Source organism: Athene cunicularia (assembly GCF_003259725.1).
Source record: "Athene cunicularia isolate RWA chromosome 1 unlocalized genomic scaffold, athCun1 chr1_part2, whole genome shotgun sequence".
NCBI lineage: Eukaryota > Metazoa > Chordata > Aves > Strigiformes > Strigidae > Athene > Athene cunicularia.
The window spans coordinates 49170127-49191474 of record NW_020799092.1 but is presented as its reverse complement, the minus strand read 5'-3'; the positions used below and the strand labels follow the sequence as shown (position 1 = coordinate 49191474).

At 43.5% G+C, this 21348-nt stretch overlaps 1 protein-coding gene across 2 annotated transcripts in view; it reads right to left on the bottom strand.

Annotated features, from left to right (window-relative positions):
• Window positions 1-14851: 14851 nt before the first annotated feature.
• The window catches only part of SLC38A1 (solute carrier family 38 member 1), a 37332-nt gene continuing 30835 nt past the window's right edge, over window positions 14852-21348 (bottom strand). Inside the window, exons 14-17 of one of the 2 annotated variants that reach the window (XR_003400333.1) lie at window positions 21121-21262; window positions 20914-21011; window positions 19731-19913; window positions 15999-16503 (exon numbers count right to left, since the gene is read on the bottom strand). Coding sequence is in view for 1 of the 2 variants with exons in the window: in XM_026867654.1 (XP_026723455.1) it covers window positions 19812-19913; window positions 20914-21011; window positions 21121-21262 (342 nt within the window). In the remaining variant the exon portion in view is untranslated. Of the gene's footprint in view, window positions 19914-20913; window positions 21012-21120; window positions 21263-21348 lie in introns of both variants that reach the window. The other variant, XM_026867654.1, reaches the window with a different exon arrangement.

Here is a 21348-nt window from a genome sequence, read left to right as displayed (position 1 = left end):
GCACTGAGAGTGCACCTCTCCAGCAGAGATGTAATGGCTACTCTGTGTTCAGCCAACCCCTCCAGAATGTTGGATAGGTTGAACATTTTCTAGCCCTGCAAAGGCAACATTTCCTTGATGCAGTCTTCCTGATCAACATACCAGCTCACATGGGAGGCTTGTGATGTGGTGGCCGAAGGGTACTGCCGCCCATGAGAGCAATTATTCTGCTCTCTCTTCTTGCCAACTGCCTTTCCAAGAGGACTTCAAGAATGGGTAGGCAATTGTTTTAAGGGTGAGATGAATTTATCAGATGGCAGTTGCTGGCTTCTGAATACTCCCTTTTTTGTGGTGGGAGAGGTGGACAGCCCTGCTGTGCTGCTCCTCAAAGCTATGCAGCTTGCTCCCTGGAGAAGCTGTCCCTGAGGTGGCCCTGGTGTGAGCTGGGCCCTTGGGATTGCATGTGGCAGGGGGACAACTCTTGTCAGCCAGCTTGTACATGGACCCCGTAGCATGCTGGTAGCACTGCCTGGGGCAGTAGTTCATCAGGATTTCTACACTCGTTTTTGTAAAGCAGATTTCTAATGTTTAGAAGGAAAAATGTGGATTTTCAGTTGACTTTGAACTGGCTAATAATTCTTGAAAATTTTAAATGGAAACAAAAACTTTGTCTATGCTGGCTATGAGTGCCAATATTTTCTCAATGTTTAAATGCTTAGATAATTGTGGGAAACGATGCAAAATCCTCTTTGAATAGGGCCTCTTCTCCAAATGAGAGTCAGGATGAACAGTTGGAAAGCCCCTTCAGACAACCTTCCTGGGGCAGCTCCTGCAAAGCAGTCCCCAAGCAGCTATTACTATACAGCTGGAGTTGCGGTAGATGCAAAGTAGCTCAACTAGCCACATGGTGGAGCTAGGTTTGAGGACAGGAAGGTCAAATCATCCAGAAAGATGCTGCTCCTGGCTTTGGGAGAAGAGATGCTGCCTCCTAAACTGCTGGCAGGTTTCCTGCTTGGTATCTTCCAGACATAAGTGATCAGTAGGCCTTCAAATAGAGAGCAAACACCAAAAAAGCAGTTCTCAACAGGAAAAAGATTTAGCAAGCTGTTCAGCAAAGTTAAATATCAGGATTGCATGCCAGTGGGCACAGGATCCCAGCTACAGACCCCACTGCTTCAAGAAAACCATAAGATTAGGGGAAGAATTTAATTTTCTAGATGCCTGAACATCGTGGCTAATTTCCACCCGGAAAAGTATTTCAAAAGGATCCAAAACACAGCCTGTGACTCAGAATAAGGCTGTGATTATTTCTGTCGGCACTATTAGCTGTGATCGAGCAGCAGCATCCTGTATTTCCATGAAAAAAAAAAGGACTGCTGCAATAACTCCTTTCGGACAACTTTTCTGTTCACTGCAATGAAATTGGTTCAAAATTAATTATCAAGCAAGTATTGATTAGCCACATCGTTTGAAGGACATGCTGGGATTTATCACTCCTGATGGGTCTTTCCATCAGCAGGCAGGAGAGCCCGGCGAGCTGTGCGCTGCTCCATGCCAGACCCCGAAGTGGCAGCATATCCTTCAAGAGGACAGTTGGGTGGCTAGGAGCTCCAATTCATGACCGAGGTGGTTAGGAGAGACCACAGGCTCTGCAGGGACACTGCTTTTATGTCACGGTGCAATCTCCCTCCCTCCAGCAGTTCTCCTCTCCTCTACAGGCTATAAATGACCTATCCCTGGCTTTCCCCAGATAACCACTTACTCACCCTCCTCCTTCCCACCCCTCACAAACACTTCATTTTACAGCAGCAATACCGCTTGTTTTTGCTGTAGTTTTATCCCAGTTAGCCTTTTTTAGAAACGGCTAAAGGTGGCAAGCTGTGATTGAGCACAGTGACTGTGCCTTAGGAAAAGGAATGGCTGGAGATGTTGCTAGTTCCTATTAAGCAGCAATGCCAAAACTTCACAGGATCAGGCTTTATATGACCGGACATATTTAACATTTTAGCAGTACTGTAAGTGAGGATGTGCATCGTTTCCTGGGATTGTCAGGCCTTTGATGGAACTCTTGGTATGCAATGAATAATATTATTACAATACTGTACTTTCTTAAACACAGTAAGCATAATTAAAGTCCCACCCGCAGAGGTCAGATCCATCTGACTCGCTATTGTTAAGAGTTAAGAGACTTGCATTTATTTTAACAATGGCTTGTTTAGAATATGAAGTCAATGAATTTCTTGTCTTTGTGGAAGGTGTCATTTTACTATGCCAGGGACAATGTGGAGTTCTGGAGTAAAGCTAAAAATAGAGGGCAGATACTATTGGATCTGTTTGTCACTTAACAAAAAAAAGCTGCTTTGATGAAATCACTGTTTGCAGCAGTGTACTATCTGTACTTACGCCTTTAAAGGTAGGATTACTAAATCAAAACCATCGTAGATCATATGAACCAATAACACTTAAAAAAATTCAGTATTTTTAGCTATTCTGCTTGCTTGTTTTATCACAGTGAACTAGTTTAGACAAAAAAATATATTTCTTATTTCTATGTCAGTTTTATCATCTGGAGCTTTTGCAGAAGCACAAAACTGGTGCACTGTATTTGTATTGAGCATGCACTGGAACATTTAAGGGGATCCCCTCGGGAGAAAAAGAGCTTGAACTATTATCATCAATAACAGCAAAATAATTATTAAGGAAAGCAGTTAGCAAAAATCAATCTCTTTATTTTAGCTGATTATTCTATGCATTTGATAGCCCTCTGTGTATAATTAGTTTCATGATCAGTTTCATCAGTTTTTACTGATATGGCCACTTAGATCCAGATCTTCAGAGGCATTTCAGTTTGGAAATATAGGGCAAGCCTGGTGCTTGTGTTTATTATTAGGAGCCTAAATAACTTTGTGGAGTCAGACATTCGTGCTGATAATGGAAAAACATTAATCTGTACCTAACTCTGTTACTGTGAACAGTCTGGTTGTCAAGCTTGGAAAAAACCCAAAGAAGAGCAAAACTTCTTTCTCACTCTGTAAAAAAGGAAAGCAGGCAGAAAGCTTACATCCAGCAGTGAGGAGAATACCAGCTGAGTCCCTGGTGGGTGGCATTCCACACGGCAGCTCACACTGCTGCAGATGCTTTCACAGGGCAACCTACACAAGGGGTGGGAAAAGGCAGGATGGCCAGCAGCTGCAGTGGGGACGCAGGTGGGCAGCCCTCCTCACCCTGTCAGCGAGAGGACCATGCTGTAACAACCTCGTAAAGTGGTGACATGGTGGCAATTCCAGGCAGTGCCTCTTCTAGCTTTCTTAAGGCAAACAACTGGAGCACCACAGAGGCGAGACATCTCTGAAGGAGATGTCTCTGCAATGCTACAAACCTAGCCTGCTCCACTTCCCACCATGTGCCATCCCCATGGTCACCCCTGGAGAGCTTAGGGCATGGTGGGCAAGCCATCACCTTCCCTGAGTCCAGATTTACTGATCATTGAAAAAGGAGCAAACTTAATTGTCCAGGGCTGCAAGTATATGTTATACTACTGTTCTTTCATACTTGTGTGAGAGAAACACATCGGCACACATTGCTGCATGTGGCACTGATGAATGTGCTGGATAACTGAAATAAAAGATGCTGGCAGCATCTGGCAGTGTGAACAGCCAAGCTGGAAAGGAATAGGAGGGATAGTGCCTGAAAGCCACTTCTCAAATCCTTGTACAGATCTCTGCGGTTTTTCTCCTCAAGCTGAAGGGGAGAGGGCGGGATTCAACACAACACTGGAATGAGTCTAAATTTCAGTCGTGATTGATTTTGCTGTCTTGCTTACATAACCCACCTAATCCTTCCTCCCAGTTTAGAAAATTGCAGCCTGCAGTTCTCTTCTTAGGCATCAACCTGAAGGATCGTGATGAAAAGAAAATCTTGTTACCCATCAGCAGTGCAAGTGATAAGGAATGGAAAATAAAGAGAATTATAACGTTGCTGCCTAGATTGAATGCTTTATCTTAATTTTTATCCAATATTAATTTTGACACGCAAAAACCATTGTGCCAATGGGGTGGGGACTGAGGTAGAAATTGGACTACAGGATTGTCTGTGACTGGAGAAGTCAGAATTTCATGCTGAAGGTGTGGGATTAGGGTGTCAGGGTCCATGTTTATTCCAGCATCTCCAGTTAAACCCTCAGATGAGTAGTCAGGAATTACAAAGAGATACTGAACTCTCTGGAAGAGCGCTCTCACTGACATATCCTGGCCAGTAAGAGCAATGTGAAGCACTTCTTAGGAATATGCTCTTATTTATTGACCTAAGCAGGAGCTGAGCTCTTCTGTCAATTTATACCCCATGGGGAGACTGAGCATCTGGGACATCTGACCTTGCACACCCTCCCTTGCTACCAGGGAGGTGCAGTTTTGCCTTTCATTCTTTGCATTCATGCCCTTGCGAAACCAAGGGCAGTGCTGAAAATATTCAGGGGGGGCAGGGGTAGCCCCTAATTCAGTCCCTGCCACCTTGAAAAATGTTGGGGTTTTACATGAGTAACCTTGGTCTTATTTCTTCAGACAGTTGTTTTTTGCTTAAGGTAAATTTGCTCTTTGTGGAGACTGAAATAAAATATGGTCAATGGGCACATGGGGAGCAAAGAGGAAGGGCAAGCAGAAGGAAGCAGTAGCACAGCATTCACTCACAGGAGCCTTTATTCCTCAGAGTATTTGGGGAAGCGGTGCTAGCTAGATATCTGCTGTCCTCCAACCATTTGCACCTGGAAAACTGCTCTTCTGGGGGGAAGGGCTGAGCTAGGTGTTCAAATGAACCCCTGCATACTTCAAGGATGAACTAAAGGAGGGTCTTCTGGTAAGACAGCACCATCATTCCTAGGCCATCCTTCACCAAGAGCTTAATCCAGCCCTTGGCAGAGCAGGGACACAGGGTCATTGCTCCAACCTGCAAATGACGGATGGAGGTGATGCTGTCAGAGTGCACACAGCCCTGTTTCTCTTTGACCAGCTCTGATTAGGAATCTTGTGTTTTGCAGCAGTAGCAGAACAAATGCAATCAGGAAGTCCACGTGAAATCAATTTCTGTTTAATTATTCATTGCATATCTCTATGCCGTATTGAGGAAATCATTCCAAACTCTATAGTACCCAGCTACTTTCAGCTGCCTTCCTGAAGGTAAGCATGTGACTCTGGTTTCGATTGCTACTGTAAATACACACTTATTTATAAACTACCTCACAGGGACCATATGGTCCCCTTTTGAATAAAAATGCACAGACGGTGCTGAAAAGAAATCTGTGAAAGAGAGGCATAGTAAATTGATACGTAGCGTACCATCTGCTTCCATGTGCGAGCAATGTTATAACAAACTGCAGGAGGCACAGCTAAGACAACTATAGAGATTCATCTCCTTCATGGTGTTTGCAGATCTTCTGCTGGTCTTCTGCCTAGTATCAATTCTGTGTTGTCATTTGCTGTGGCAATATACCAGGAAAGCCATATTGGCTAACTTCTACATGCTTGGGACTAACAACCCTCTGTGGTTTTGCCTGCATATGATTACCCAGTGAACACCACTTAATTTGATTTTAATTGCTTTGAGTTTTGCTAAGTTTGTGAAACACACTGAGTATCACCAATCGACTGGGCTAAAGTTAAAATGCTTCCAACAAGGTTTATTCTGTAAAACAGGAAGAAAACTGATGTAAAACTTCTCATTTATTGGAAGATTTTCCAAACGGGACCAAAACTTATTACAGATTTGCTTGGATGGTGTTAGAATAATGTTTGTGTTAGCTCTCAGTTATCAACCAAGGAGCCGTGAAAGCTGCAGAGATCTGTTTTGTGTTATTGTTATTGTAATAGCAGGATGCCGTAAGTACAGGTGCCAAATGGAAGCATTGTTGATGCCACTCAGGTTATGGTGCAGCAGTGCAAATCCTTAAATGGGTCGCTGGCTCCACAGGGAGAAGGTAGCTCCATACCAGCAAAAGGGCAATGTAGGTGGTTATGGGTATAAGCACATTATTCTTGTCCTTTGCTCAGTTCAGCATTACAGGAGCCAGGCTGCTGATGGTCCTTTGAAAGCACGAAGGCAATGACTGAAAATTTATGGGTTTATTATGGCCAGAAAAGAATGGGGTAGATGACAGGTGGGACGGTCAGTCCTCATCACACTGACCCCATGAGTTTGGGAATGGTTCAACAAACCTGTCTGGCACATGTGGTGAGTTACTTTTGCTCTCAGTGGTTTGGGAACTCGACTGGGGCCAAGAAGCTGGCTCAGCCCTTCCTGCCTGGCCCTTGAGAGCAGACAGGCAGAGAGTGAGGGTCCCCGGTCTGCCCCAGAGTCTCAGGTCTGAGCTGCCTCTGCAAAAATCCAGCCATGGCTACACCACCTGGGCAAGGGGGAGAGGGGAGGCACCTGAAAATTCTTGGGATTTTTATAAAACCTCAAGAAAAAGGTATTTTCAATAAAAAGGCAGAGAGAATGCACATTAAAAAAATATAAATAATGCACATTTTCTGAATTATTATAATTATGATAATAATGTAGCAATATAATGAGTATTATTATTACTAATATTATTGAAATGCATTCATATTGCTTATGTTTTGACACTGAAATTCCAACCACAGGATAGAGGCTGAGTCAGACGGAAGAGGACAGAAGTGTTAAAAAGAGAGTTATAAATAAACGGAGCTGCCTTATTCTCCTTCCCTGTCCTCCTTAAGGCCCTCAAATTCAGGATTGCAGGCAAATGAGCCTTCTGGCCAACATTTCCTCACCTGGCCAGCTCTGAGGACGTGTTGGGTCTCTTGTGGGCACTTTTTTCCTTTGCAGTTTGTTTTGTGCATCTCTGCAGAATGCATTGAACAGAGACTTCACCATCTTGACTGGCTGTGCACTGGGGGCAGTTTGAGCCTCTCTCCTGTGAAGCAGCAGTATGAAAGCCTAAAAATGAAAGTGTGGCTTATCAAGGGACCTATATTTTTACATAAAGCTTTCTGACCCTCTGTCAGTCTTTCCTTACTTCAGCCACTGTTAAGGTTATGTGTGCAACCTTTTCCTCTTACTCTCCTTCTAGGCATCCCAGGTGACACGCAACTTGCATCTCTTTACAGGGTCTGCCAAACTCCTTTGGCAGCCAAGATGGAAGACAGTCCTTCTAAAAGCACCATCTGCTGACTTGAAACAGAAAAAGCAGCAGACACCCAGTGTCTTGCAGATAGGTTAAGGTTGTCACAAGCAATGTGAGATGGGCACACACATTAGCATTGTGGTATGACTATTTTTTTCAGATGTTGAAGCAAAACATGGGGTGTCTGTCTTATCCTGGAACTAACCTATAAAAAATGCTGTGAGTCCCAGTGAGGCTTGTGATTGCTCTTTGTTTCCTTTCTGGGTGATGTGGATTTGTTCCACACGTCATCAGGAACTTATGCACTGGAGTAACACTTCAGTTTCTGTGTGTTCAGATATAAAACAACAGTGAAGGAGGAAATACTTTTGGTGACCCAGTTTCACCGGAATTGAGAGCAGATATATTTTCTGTAGCATGCAGTACTGCTGCAAAGCTTATTGGTTTAGTGCTAAACTGCTGGTGTCTATGCTGATTTACCTCTTGACTTGGATAAGAAAGATGAATCTGTGTCAGTGATTAGTCTGTATGTGTAGCCCACAAGGAGAAATCATACAGCTAATGATGGTTTTGCTCAACTGACTGTGGAGATGAGAGAAAAGAGCAGCAATAGCTAAAGTCACACTTAGAAATATGAGTGCATTCGCAAAGTGATGTTGCCCCAAGAATAGTCTTTGGTGCCCAGTTGTGCAATTCTCAATAGCCATCGCTAGCCATGTTGGCTGCTTCCTCACAGCTTGAGCCTAACACATTAGATGGGATTTCACTGAGGTTTACACCCACACTTGCACTTTCCTTTAATTTTTTTTATTCTCAGTTAAGATTTGCAATAACGTTGCCCTAAAAGACCTGGAGCTCCTACAACTCTATTGTGGTAGTTTTCATTCCTTAAAATGCTTTCCTCAGCAGTACAACACTGGCATCCTTTGCTATTTATTTTCCTGGGTTTTTTGTTGATTCTCCACATCTTTACAGTGTTGTTTTAGGTGATTTTTCATTTCTTACTAAGATTGGAACCAATAAAATATAAATCCTATATCAGCAGTAAAAGATATAAAGGCTTGAAGCCTACCTAGGATTTCTTGTCCCCTTCATCCACCCAAAGCAGTTAATGTATAACTTAGTATCTTAGTAGAGACCCACTAAGGCAGTTCTTCAGATAGGCTAAGACATTTTATCAGATTATATAAAGCTAAGGCTAATTCCATTGACCACAGTGAACCTCAGCCATTTCACAGCAGGCTGCAAACCTTGGAAAGTCTGTGGAAGTAATGCCTGAGAATAGTTCTATGTATCTAATTAGTAAATTTGTCTGGTCCTTTTCAATAGTGTTCCTACCGCTTAGTGGTGGCTGCTAGTGACCTTTGTAAAATAAGCTTTGTACCAACCCAAGATCTTTGTGACTAAATTTCTTTGCTCATAAAACTTGACAGTCTAAATGGCATCCTTGTGAGCCATTAATTCACTTTTAATTCTTAAAATATGTACAGCATTTTTATATGGGTTCTATATAGCTAATCTGGTCTATTGTACCTAGACTGGATTTTCTTCCTTTGGCTCATTCAGATCCTCCTGGAATGTCCTTGAGATTGAAATTTTGCTGGGGAGATTCATGAGGACACATGAAATCTCTTTTGCAGCTTTGAGCCATAGGACATTCCAAAGTTAGTACTTCCCCAGCAAGGTAGCAGAGGTGTTACCAGCTGTGTGCTGGGACAGTACTGCCTTTGGTGGAGCACTTACAGAAGTCCGCTGAGACAACACCTATAAAGTATTGGGGTTGGAAACACTGCATGGTCTTATTGTGGGTAAACTTCCTCATCCTGTCTGTCCCCTCGTGAAAAGAACACCTCTCAGAGCTGGCTTCCATGAATCCTGCTCTTTGTGGGTGTTGTTTTCATTGCTCACCTGTGCTAACCACAGTGTTTCCTCAGAGGTAGGTGGGTAGGTAAAGAGCATGTTGCAAAAGCTGTTTTCTAGATGTTAATTTTGACCTATTTTGTTTACTGGCATCTGGACAGTTTGTCAGTACCAAAAAAAAAAAAAGCTTTCCAATTTTAAATAACTGTCCTGAGCCCTCGGAGTGGTGTTCAGATATCCTCAGAGGAAGTATGGGTCATTTCTTCAGTAAACGGGACTAGTGATCTCTTGTGCTTGATAGAGTGTTGTAATGTAAATATAGATATGTTCTTACTTGAATGAACTGATTTATAATCATCCTGTCTTTTAGGATAGTGAGGTTGTCACCAGAGAACTCAAGGTATTGGTGATGTGTTTGCCTGGCGTGTTGTAGTTGTACTTGCTCAGTGCTTTAGCTGCCTGCATGGGCGTTGCAAACTACACCCCAAAGATGGTGTGCATCTTCTGCTTGATGGGCTCATGCTCTGGTCAGCCACAGGAAGGAACTTCCTTGTGACTGACCAGAGCATGAGTCCCACCAAGAGCTGAGTTTGCCCCCGTGTAATCTGGAGCAGTCAGGGACATGCCGGAGCATGGGACCAAGAAAGATAATTAGATGGCACCTATGTGTCTGAGCACACTTCCTGCTCCCTAGAGAGTACTCTGCATCTCGGTGGGCACTGGCAGCCCCATACAAAAGGTTTCAGGCCATTCTTTATTCTTTGGCACAGAGAAGAGATGGGAATATCTTCCCATCCCTGGATTAGGTTGGTCCTGAATGGTACAGGCAGTTATCACATTTTACCCTAGGAAATCAGCATCCCGTGTGAGGATGACACATCTGCTTGTGTAATGATACTGAGTGTGTGTTGAAGCCATGAGCACAGCTAGAACTCAGTTATTCAGGCTTTTTTGTCAGCTTTCATTTCAGTACCAGAACTCTTAAAGAAGACAAACAATTTCTGCATTCCTGGGTTTTATTCCATTAACTATGGGAGCTGTGGATTCTGGTTATCTGCCTCTGGAAAGTGGAGAAGTTGACCCTGTTTGTTCTGCCTGGAAAGACGCCAATTAGTGCTCCACTCAAGTCAAAATTTAACAAAGGCTTGAATGTTCCTGTGCCTGTTGCTCAACAAGATTGTTTATCAATTTACAGAGAGGCCATGCTGACTTTTTCAAAGTGCTGCTGGAGGCCTGCCAGCAATAGTAACAGAGACTGCACTCATTGTTTAAATGCCGCTGAATGCAAGAATGGCAGACTGATGCCTGTTTTCCTTTCATTTTATGATGATCTAATTGCAGGAGATATATAATTCCTTGTTATGTCAGGGAAGTTGTTTCGCCAGCATCTGGTACTTCTCTGATTATCTACAAACAGTATCTGAAAATTAATAGGAGATCCAGCTTTAATGTAAGAAATACTAGTGGGAACTGTTGCCTGCACCAAGCCCGAGGAGACTTCAGAATCTGAAAGAACTGGCTTTGTCAGTGAACATATAATTTTCTTCTTTTTCTTTTCTTTTTCTTTTTTTTTTTTTTTTTTTAAACATTTTTTTTTTAAACATCCTAGAAAATTACAGGCTTTGGTTATGGTTTGAAGAAATGTGTTCTACAAATGTTGTAGCATCTGTATGCTGCTGTTTTTACTGCAGCCGTTGTACAGGTCATTAATCTGATCTCACGTCATAAAAATTTCTCCACCCTCTTCATGAGTTTCTTTGTTATCGTAACACTTTCCAATACCTTGGCGCCTAACTCTGCTATGCTCCCTTATAATTACCCAGGGGTAGAACAACTGCTTTCTCATCCGCAACACTCTTGGCTGCTGTGGTGATGCTGCTGAGCCCCGTGCCTGCCGCGTGTCTGCGGCAACTGCACATCCAGGAGCTCCGGAGGACTGGTCCCAGTGGCTGGAGAGACATCTGGCCAACAGACCCTCTCCTCTCATCCTCATCAGCTGCTCATCAGCACGAGCTCATGGCACAATCTGGAGAGGGGAAATGGCAGCCACGGGTGCTCCTGCAACTGATTCTTCATTTTCACCTCTCTAATCACTGTCAAATACCTCAGTGCAAGGGCTGTTGCCGTGCAAGGGGAATGGTTGAGCAAACCCCTCCTAAGTGAGGTGAGGGGAGTTGACAGCTTGGCCTGGGCTGTGGGGCAGGTCTCTAACGGGCAGTAACAGGGATGGTCCAGCTGTTGCAAAGCCTATGTGACGTGAGCACTGCTGGGAAAGCAGTGGAATTTGGAAAGAATCACTTTTGAGAACTTACCTGAGCACAGGTCCCAAAAGGTATCCAGGAAGGAAGAGCTCATGGGAACATTTCATGGGCATGGTCAGGGCCTGGTACATTCAGAGAGTATAGTCTGAAGTAATGACTGCCACCAAAAACTAGGTGAATTTCACCACCTTTTCATAACTGGCAAGAGGACAGTGCTTAAGTTTTGCTGACCACTGGGCAAACACTCTCCCAAGGGGACACTGCAGGCAGGAAGAGGAGGATCTGGTTACCTTTGGGAAAAGGATCTGAGACTTTAAGCCAGATGACAATTTCCAAGGAGATGTGGTCCTTGTCTCCGTGGTGATACGCTTCCCTCCATTTTTCCAGGGCAGCAGCCTCTGTGGGCCCATGGCACAGGGATCTCAAAGAGGGCAGCAGTTGGCCAGGCACCACCATCAGCCTCACAAGGTGGTTTTGCTCTGGAAATTGGCTTCCAGACAGGGCTGGCCTGTGCCACCTCAGCTGGTTGCAGTTTACTTTCTTAGCCCTATTGTCTAAGCCTTGGCTGAATGACACCTTTTTCCAAGAATCCCAAAAACCTCATGTTTTTCAAGCAGTGAGCCATGGCAAGGCTGAGGCACACTATGCCAGCAGCACTGTCCCTTGCCAGCACCGTGGCATTTAGCAGTGTAACACCAACAGCTTTGAGTCTCTATTTTCTGTAACTGTAAGTTGAAAGAGAAATGCATGGCACTTGTATTTACAAAACACAGATGCTAGGCTGCCTGAAAACTTCTTTCTAAGCACACTGCGATCTGTGTTAAGAAGTCAGTATTTCAACCAGAGATTGCTAACACAACTGACTGCAAAGCAAATGGTGCTGCTGTCCTGCATGGGTCTGAGTACAGGGTGTAAGAAGCGAACCCCACGTTCAGTTTATCGTGCGTTTGTTGTTAGAAAGGCTTGGAAATGGATTTAATCACTTGTCCCTGCTCCTACCATCTCCACTTTCTCCACACTTCACTTAAAGTTGGCGTGAGCGCTTACTTCTTGGTGTAGTGGGAAATGAGACACCTTAACAGTGGCTTGAATTTGGGCTTCAGCCTGAAAACTAACTGCAATTTCACGTGAACTTAAGTCAAATTAAGACCCCACTTGAACTATATGGGGGAATCTTCCTTCAGACAGAGCTGCATTCCTTGCCCTAGGAAATAGTAATTTTCCTTTTTTTTTTTTTTTTTTTTTTTTTTTTTTCCCACCTCCAAGTAGGGACTGGTCAGGTGAACTCAGAGATCTGGCTGACTTTGGGAGTACAAGACCATGCCAAGCCAAATATAGAAGTGTGTAACTGGGAAGGATGTTGGCAAGCAAGGAAAGAAAGAACTATAGATTCTCCTCTTTTTTCCTCCACTCCACAACCCATGTTCCTGTGTCTTAAGGTATGGCTATGAGATGATTAATCTTGGCTGGGTAGAGAAGGGGGTGCAAATGGAATGCCAAACAGGGGAGGCTACTAGACCAGGTCAGTGCAGAAGCTTGTACCTCTGTGCTCCCAGAATTATGACTTGGAGACATTTTCCTGGGCCTGGGGACTGGGCAAAGGCTTGCCAAGGATCCTCCCATCATTTGTCCTGCAGAGGGCCCCAGGGAACTGTGTCACAGGTGTAGTCTGTACTCATCCTGTTCAGTCAAGCTCTTGTCTTATGGCTAGGACTCTAACCAAAAGGTCTTTTTGTAAGTGGTCACTACAACCTGAGCACTAGTAAAATTAGTGGTCAAAGGCAAAAAATTAGCATTTTCCAGACCCTCTGAGGCTTTGACAGAGGAACTTTGGCAGATCTATCTGGGAATGTTTAAGACATTACTGTCTTCCGGTATCTTCCTCATCCATCTGCTAATGGCTTCTGCTTCCATAACAGAGAGAGTCTGTAAGGCTTTAGCCACTCCAGGCACCAGTTTGGCATGTGAACTCAAACCCAACCCTAACAGCAGCCCTTAAACTAAACTGCCCAACTTGACCCTGAAACAGACTGGCAACCATGTCTTCAAGGAGTAGGCGAAAACAAACACTGGGCTTGAGAAAAGCTGTCATCTTCGTCAACCCCAGTCTGTGGTGACCATACATCCCTGCTTCAGGTCCCTCTAAAACTGTATCGGAGACTTTATGTTAATGCTCCACAGACATCTATTGATGTTTTGCTCTATATACTGCACAGTCTAATATAGTTGGCTTTGCAAGAGCTGAATGCCTTGAGTTCAGTGAAAATACTTGCATAAGAGTGGGAGCACATGCTATTTAAGGCATTATAATGATATATAGTCATCCCTTTGAAAGAATGAATATGGCCTCAACATTAGTTTAGATCACAATTTTAATGTTTAAAAACTATAGAGGTAACAGAGATATTATAGAACTTAATACACTTTTTTTTTTTATTTACACACAGAAACCGAAAAACTGCATCGTTTATTTGGATATGAGCAGCACAAAGTATGGTGATGTTAGCAGGAGCAAAATATTACCAATGACTCACTTCAACAATCTATTAGAGACGAGCTCATATCAAGTGTACATCACTCAAACAGTATTGTTTATACTGGATCTGGGTGAGCCTTAACATACCCTGGGACACTAAAACCAGGTTTCTATAAACAAGTTAAAGTTCAAGTCCTGTGGAAAAATACCTTTACAGTTTATATTTTGTTGGCTATAACACTGAAAACAAAACATACACTTGTATTAATTTGAAAAGCTCTGTAGAAGTGACTGCATATAGGTTTTTTCCTCCAAGTTGTGCCCATGGTGAAAGCAAATGTTATTTCAAGTTTCATTTTCATCCAAGACCATAAAGTAAACATGGAAAAAAATTACAATTATTTTTAGATGTATTTCTCAACCTCAGTTTTTCAGCAGTCCTGAAAAAACATGTTTCTGTGCTTTACCAGCGAGAAAGTCTAAACAAGACTCTTGACGGAGGCACTCTCAGGACATACACAACTTCCCCTCCCATTATCCTCACCCCTGGACATGCAGCTATCCCATGACCAAAATGCTGGCCCCTGCCCATCATAGGGTAGGGTGTGCAAGCAGTCCCTGGCTGGGGATACTCTCATCAGCCTCGGGTGCTAGTGTTTTGGTCATATGATAGCGGCATGCCTGGGTCTATGGCGGAGGAGCAGTTGCAAGACTCTGCAGGAAGGGAGCTGGCTAGAAATGGCACCGATTGCTCTGGTTGCTGCCCATCCCTGGCTTGTAGTACTTTTTTTCTGAACTACAGGCATTTTTGGGGGCTGAAAATAGAAATGCAGAAGTCTTGCCCTGACTTCTGTTTGTATTAGTTGGGTAAATGCATGCCTGGATACAACATGGCATAATGCTGGATCAAACTGCTGGCTGCAGTTTGCTCTGGTTTCTGCATAAAGCCTTTTCAGCATTTTACTGCCACCTGACCGCAGCTGAGGAGGTAAGAGGTACCTGGGTACCAAAGGGGCCCTTTACAAGGGAGGTATTTTACCCAGCAGAAAGACTGGCTAACTTGCTGTTGAGAAAACAGGGAGTCATGCACTGGAATTAATCCTAGCGATTTCACTGGACCTTATATTTCTGTTTTCCTTGTTACATTAGCAATGTACTTATAATTTCAAGTTTAGGATTAAACTTGTGAACTCTTGGGAGAAAGGGAAGGATATACATTTTGCTAAGTCAGAAGCTAAAGTATTTGTATTTCTATTAAAATTATTCTTAATATGCAGAGCCTATCTAACACTTCTATATCATAGGGGATAAACAACTGCAAAAATATACAGCATCCTATTTATTTACAATATATATATGTACATAAAAATGAAATTTCCTACAATACAACACAACTGCATAGATTTGTCTTCAGAAACATAGGCATGTGTACAATTTGTGAATTCTAGACCTTTCCAGCCCTGTACTTTTTATTAATTCATTCTCTTTTTTTTGTTTTTTTTTTTTTTTCACAGTTTGTTACAGAAATCGTTATATTAGATACAAATAAAACATTCTTTGTGTAAATTATAGGAACTAAGCATTTTCCTGACATCAAGGGCTCTGGGGAATTGTTTAAGAGAGCACCCTGGTGCCAGTCAATAAAGCCATCTTGTGGAGCTGCTGATGGAGCTGAGTACATTCTGCTGTGCCTTTCTCCTACAGGCACTGGAGGAGGACGGTAGGACACCACCACATGGAAAGTTTTATTTTGACCAAGATGCTCTTTAGCCTTAATGTAAGGTTCAAGCAAAGAAATGTATTTATTTAAAGATAAGCTAGAGATACCATTGTTACTATCAGAGAGCTGTGGTGCTTATTCATTGTAAGGCAGATGTACAGACAACCCATTTATTACCCAACCTGCATTTGCATGTGGGACCTATTGCAAGTGGAGCACAAGCTATGGGTCAGTATGTGGCTCAGGAAAGCAGCCCTCGGGAGCAGATGGGGATGCCCATCCCCTGACCTCGCAGGATGAGACTGGCCATTATGCCCTGGGCTTGCACATGGGCCAGGCACTGCTCAGTCCCTGTCAGCCCTACAAAGTGTCTGCACCGGTCACGGATTTGGCATTGGCCCTCTGACCAGGAGCAAGCGTCACCCAGAGAGGTCACTGCTCCTGAGATACTGTTCCCAAATAAGAATTCACTGTGTTTTACTTACTAGGCGTGTTTGCCATTGGACAGAGAAGGGCAGCTGTATTCTGCAACTGTAAGAGTACTTTAAGCTCATGACTATTTTCTTTGCAATATGCTGTGGACTAGGAGAGGCAGCAAGGTTGTCTTTTAAGTGTAGGATTAACTCCTACAATCTTATTAGGAGGTCCTGCTTCTAATTAGTCCTTCCTTGTCCCTCACCAATCTATTGTTGCTATTATGCAAATAAGAATTTTAAAGTATTTTGTTGTAGTTATTAGGAGCAATTTTGCATCCAGTCTGACATTTGCAGTGCTCACAATAGTGATAAAACTCTCTATGAAAAGAAAGCATGCTACCACCTACTAAGTAGATACGGTACTCTGGATCCTATTAATTTAACAACAGAGAAACTCCTACAGCATTTCACTGTGCTCTTAAAATCCTAGCTACAATGTGGGACTCGTACATTGTTGGCTACAAGTTCACTATTCCAAATGAACTGAATAACAGCAGTACATTTTACAGATAACCTCATACAAATATTGTCATCCATCACTGATGTTGACAGTTACAGCAGGGTCTATTGCATTCTGTTAAGAATGTATAAACCTGATGAGAAAACAAAAAGCACGTTATTTCACGTTCATTACCACAGACATCAATAAACACATGATTCCTTTCCATAAATATCTATAAATATGATGCCAGTAAATCAGTCTAAGCAAAATTCCCTCTTTTTTTTTCAGAGACCCAGAAATAAAGTCTGTTTAAAGACTCAGTATTTTGGGTATCTATTTTTTAGTATCTAAGATATGCTTTGATGGTCCACTACATTGGGTAACTTCACTCTATGCACACACCCAGCTCATTCTTCTCCCTATTTATCCAGTAAAACTCCAGAATACAAATAAATTGGGAAAAAGAAAGCAGAATAGCAAAGAGGAGTCAGATGGGTAGTAATGGAAGATATCTGGGAAGATGCAAGGAGCAATCAGTCATTCAACAGCCCTTCAAGTCGAAGGAAGCTGGGTGCCAAAACTCAGTGGTTGGTATTTCAAACATGAGACTGCAGACTATGGGGGCAGGGGTGGGGGTGGCGCAGGTTGGGGAGGGAGGTGTCGCAGTTGTGACCTTGCTGAGACCCTGTGCAGCAGATCAGACCTCTAGCTCATACTTTGTCCCTTGAAAGTTGCTCACAGGATCTCCTCTCTCACAACCTCACAATGCACAGAGCTGCACTGCTCACAAATCAGTAGTAGAAGGATAAAGGAGGAAGGAAAGCAGGAGAGCCCTGGAGCATCCTGAGGATAACACTACAGTGTTCTCAGGTGTGAGTTAGGTTTTTTTAGAATAAGATCCAGAGAGATTATAAGGCACCTGAAAATGTGACCCCATCAAGCTGAGTCAGAGAATGGAATGATATGCTGGGCTCCTGCTGCAGTGCTGCAGGAGGGTTGGGTGCCTGCAAAAGAGGTGCCACAAACTTACATCCCGAGCTGGGAAGATGCCTGGAATGTGCTGTGAGGAGATAGGAACCAAGCATAGGTTCTTCTCTTCAGAGCCTGACCAACACCCGGGCTTGTAAGTTATGGTATGGACTTCTCTGTGAATAGAGGCAGGGATCAGTCTTGTAAAGAGACAGCGCAGAGAACTGGTGACCTACACCACTGCAGCAAAGGTTTGAGACAAGTTGCAGGAGAGCACACATGACCTTAGCCCAGGGGTCCTGGGTAGCTCAGCAGTTCGTGCCTTAAATACTGGGCTGAGGGGTGCTTGGGGGGCAGGACACCACACCGGAGACCTTGCTCGGAGCCTGTGAGTGAAGGTCTGAGGGGCCAGGAAAAAGACAGTAAGGAAACCCTGCACTGGAGTCTAGCAGGTCACCTTGCCCAGAGTGAGGAGCCTTCCAATTTCATTCTTGCTGCTGGGCTACTCCAAGGACTTGGGCAGCCTGCGGTGTCCACTCTGCCTTATTTCTGGATCCTGGTGGAGTATGAGCAGAGCTGGGTACCTTACTGCCTAGGCTGAGGTACAGATCTAGAAGTCTGGGTTTAACAGGCTTACTTTCTGCAGCATGAACACTGCATCTTGATGCCCAAATTCCAAGGAAGGCCCCAAATTAACCTCTCTGGATGTTACCTGTAGAAACCAACTTTCAAGGTCCTGAGAAGTGCTCTGTGGTCTCAACTCTCAGTGACTTCAAGCCATGCAGGACAAGGCAATGGCAATTGAGGCTATTCAACAGCTCACAGAAATCTCAAGTTCTGAATTCTACAACCCTAACCTTAAAAAGAGCAAGCTGCAATGACAGGTTCCACACAGCTGATGACAGTCTCCTTCCACAGTTACAATGGGAGTCAGAAATGAACCAGCTACTGGGAACAAGAGGGTCACTGCATACTGACAGGAATGGCTCGAGCGTACCGAGGGCATCACTCAACCCTTGGGTGTGATGCGGGCCTCCCTTTAGCCATTGGTTCTTTCAATGGGAGCCAGGTCTGAGACACTTTTGAGTGAATGACACAAAGTGAACATGTTTATGCTGCTGGCAGTGCACTAATAGAAGATGTCTGCTCAGGATGATTAGCAATCACCTGCTTAGCGTTTTGAGTCTCTACAAGTAGTTCTCACCAGCTATAAGGCAATAGGCAAATGCTTATTTTGTGGACAACAGGTGCAAGTTACAGTGTTTCTGCTAGTAGTAATTAGATGTCTTTTATGGAGAATGGATGAGAAATGTAAATGAAACATTTTAAATATAAAAAGTGTTTCTGTTTAAAGAAATGTTACAGATTTCAATTTCCATTAGAAATCCAGTAGTTTGGCAGGGTGAGTCGAATCCTGCTTCTTCTGCTGCCAAAACCCGCTGACTTCAGTGGGAGGAGCGTAAGATGCAAGAAAGGAGCCAGCCTCTAGAAGGTATGTACAAATGAATCCCAGAATGGAAAAGACATGAGGGATTATTATATGTCTAGGTTTTAATCAAACTGGAGCTTGTTTTTGTTTTTTTTTTTTCTGAGAGAAGTGGGGCATAAGTAAACAGTTTAATGCTGAAGAAAATGCAGACTTCCTATGGAAATCTCCAAGCGTCTGCAGCTCTTCAGACTCAAGTACTCGTGGTCTGGGATCCAGTTCTGGTCAGGGTCCAGCTGAAGTGTGCCAGGGGAACGGTGGCTGATGGTGGAGGCTGTCCTCCCCCTGCACCTCTTCACAAAGACACACACACACACACACACATGGGTCTACACCCGAAGCCACAAAAAGGCCAAGCCCTAAAACTAACTCATCCACCAGAACACTACAGAGAAGTACCAGATTTAGGACCTACGCTTATACAACACTCATTTATGTTCATGGTGCCTTTTGTGACTGTATCCAGAGTGGTACGCTTAACCCAGTGAGGAAATGGTGCACAAAACAGCAACAGAACAAAAACCAAACCAGATGTGTACAATTGGAGAGCAGAGTTTTGGCTAAAAGACAGGGGTGGGGAAGGGTGTGAACTGACATCTCTCGAGTTGGTATTGATAACAACAGGCGCTGCTGCCCTAAAGGAGCGGAGCTTATGGTTGAAGGGCTAAGGATAATAACAGAACAATGTAATTCATGGGTGGAAGAGGGGAAACAAATTAATTGTGATGAATTTCTATGAACAACATTCTAGATAGTCTCACAGACAATTAACACAGACTTAGTGCTGATCTGATAACTCAGTACTGGGGGCAGAGTGATATGCCTGTTAGAAAAATGGGTCTGTTTTCTGCAAGAAAATACACCCATAACAGTATTTTCAGTACTGGATAATCATTATTTGGATTTGATTTGAGTAAACTCACAAAAGATGGAATAGATAAGAGAACAGATGGTTGTGATTTTGGTGTGTAGCAAACAGGGGTGTCTTCAGAAGGAGGTGAACTTCAGTGGCCTTCAGCACTGCCTCCTGATTGTACCCAGTCATAGATGACCAAGGGAATGCTCACTAAGGAAAACATTATCCCCAATGCCAAGAAAAGAGAAGCCTGGAACAAAAAGGAGAGAAAAGTAATGACTAAAAAGAAAAGACAATTAATTCATGTATGTTAACTTCTCCTCTTAAGGAGATTTACAAGGTGATGTATCAAAGTTATCAACTAAAATGGGATAGCATTTCTGGTAAAGACAAGACCCATAGATAATTAAACAGATTAGCATCATTAATACTCACTGAACTCCAAACCCAATTTTTTTCTTCTTTCAATTCACTTCTTAAACACTGATCATCACTAAAGAGGATTAAGTGAGTGGACCAATTGGTTCTGCTCTTTTCAAAGCCTCATGGAAATAAGTCTACTTTTCCCATCGAATACATGTCCATCAAAGTTTAGCTCTTTTGCCTTGGGGTCTGTGGATGGAGCCACAAGTGAAACACAGGTTTCCTGCCTGCTCAGAGCAGGAAGGTCTGACCTTACGATGCTTCCAGTGCACGCCCCATTAGACTGGGAATACACAACAGTGTGGCATGTTTTCAGCTGCAGCTCTTCCTGGGGCTCAGGAAATCTTTCCAAGGCCCACTCCCATCTGCTCATGCATGCCAAAGGGCTAACATTTCAGCTGGCTGCTTCTGGGGGAAGATCCCTAAGTCTGACTTATTAAACCATAAGAAGTAGCACAGAGAGCTTTGCATGCTCTCTGGATCTGTAACGAAGGAAGCTTGCTGGGCTGAAAGGTTTACTGAAACAGGCTGGAGGGGTACCCGCACCCTGCTGACAGCTACAGCTGCTTGCAGAGCTGCTGCTTGCCAGCCAAGGAAGAGCCCCTCGACTGCAGAGAAGGGCCCCCCAGAACACAAGGTGCCCTCCATGGACGGCCCCTCTACTGGGTAAGCAAAGGAGTAGGGCAAGCAGGGCTGCCAACTGGCTGAAGCAATGAGGGAAAGTAACTTAAAGAAGCTCACACATATGTTCAGATTAGTTATGCTTTGCATCTAGCACATTATAAGGAATGACAAAAGCATTGCATTGATGGGAAAGGAATGCATACCCAAATCCTCTGAGTCAACTTTGATCCATCCTGCTGTGTGATTTTTAAATACAACGATGAAGGAAGAATGAAAATCAGCATATTGGCAGAAGTGACACCTGCAAAATTCAAATAAATGAGTTTTGTTAGCTGTCAGCAACAGCTGATCATTGTTGTTGCTGATTAGCAACAGTCTTTTATTGGTAGTACAAAACCAAGATACTGTACCTACGACTCCGAAAATATCCTTCATGGTTGGGATAAAAATGACTAACAGGTTGATGATAACCAAAAGAACAAAAGTAACCAAAACATGACGGCATAAGTCAAATTTTGTTTTTCTAGCCAGCTCAAATAATGATGAACGCACCTGTAGGAAGAGAGAGTTCTCTGTCAAAAATAGTCTATAAGGCAATTCAAAGCTTCCCAGGTTTATTTTAACAGGTTCTTAATATG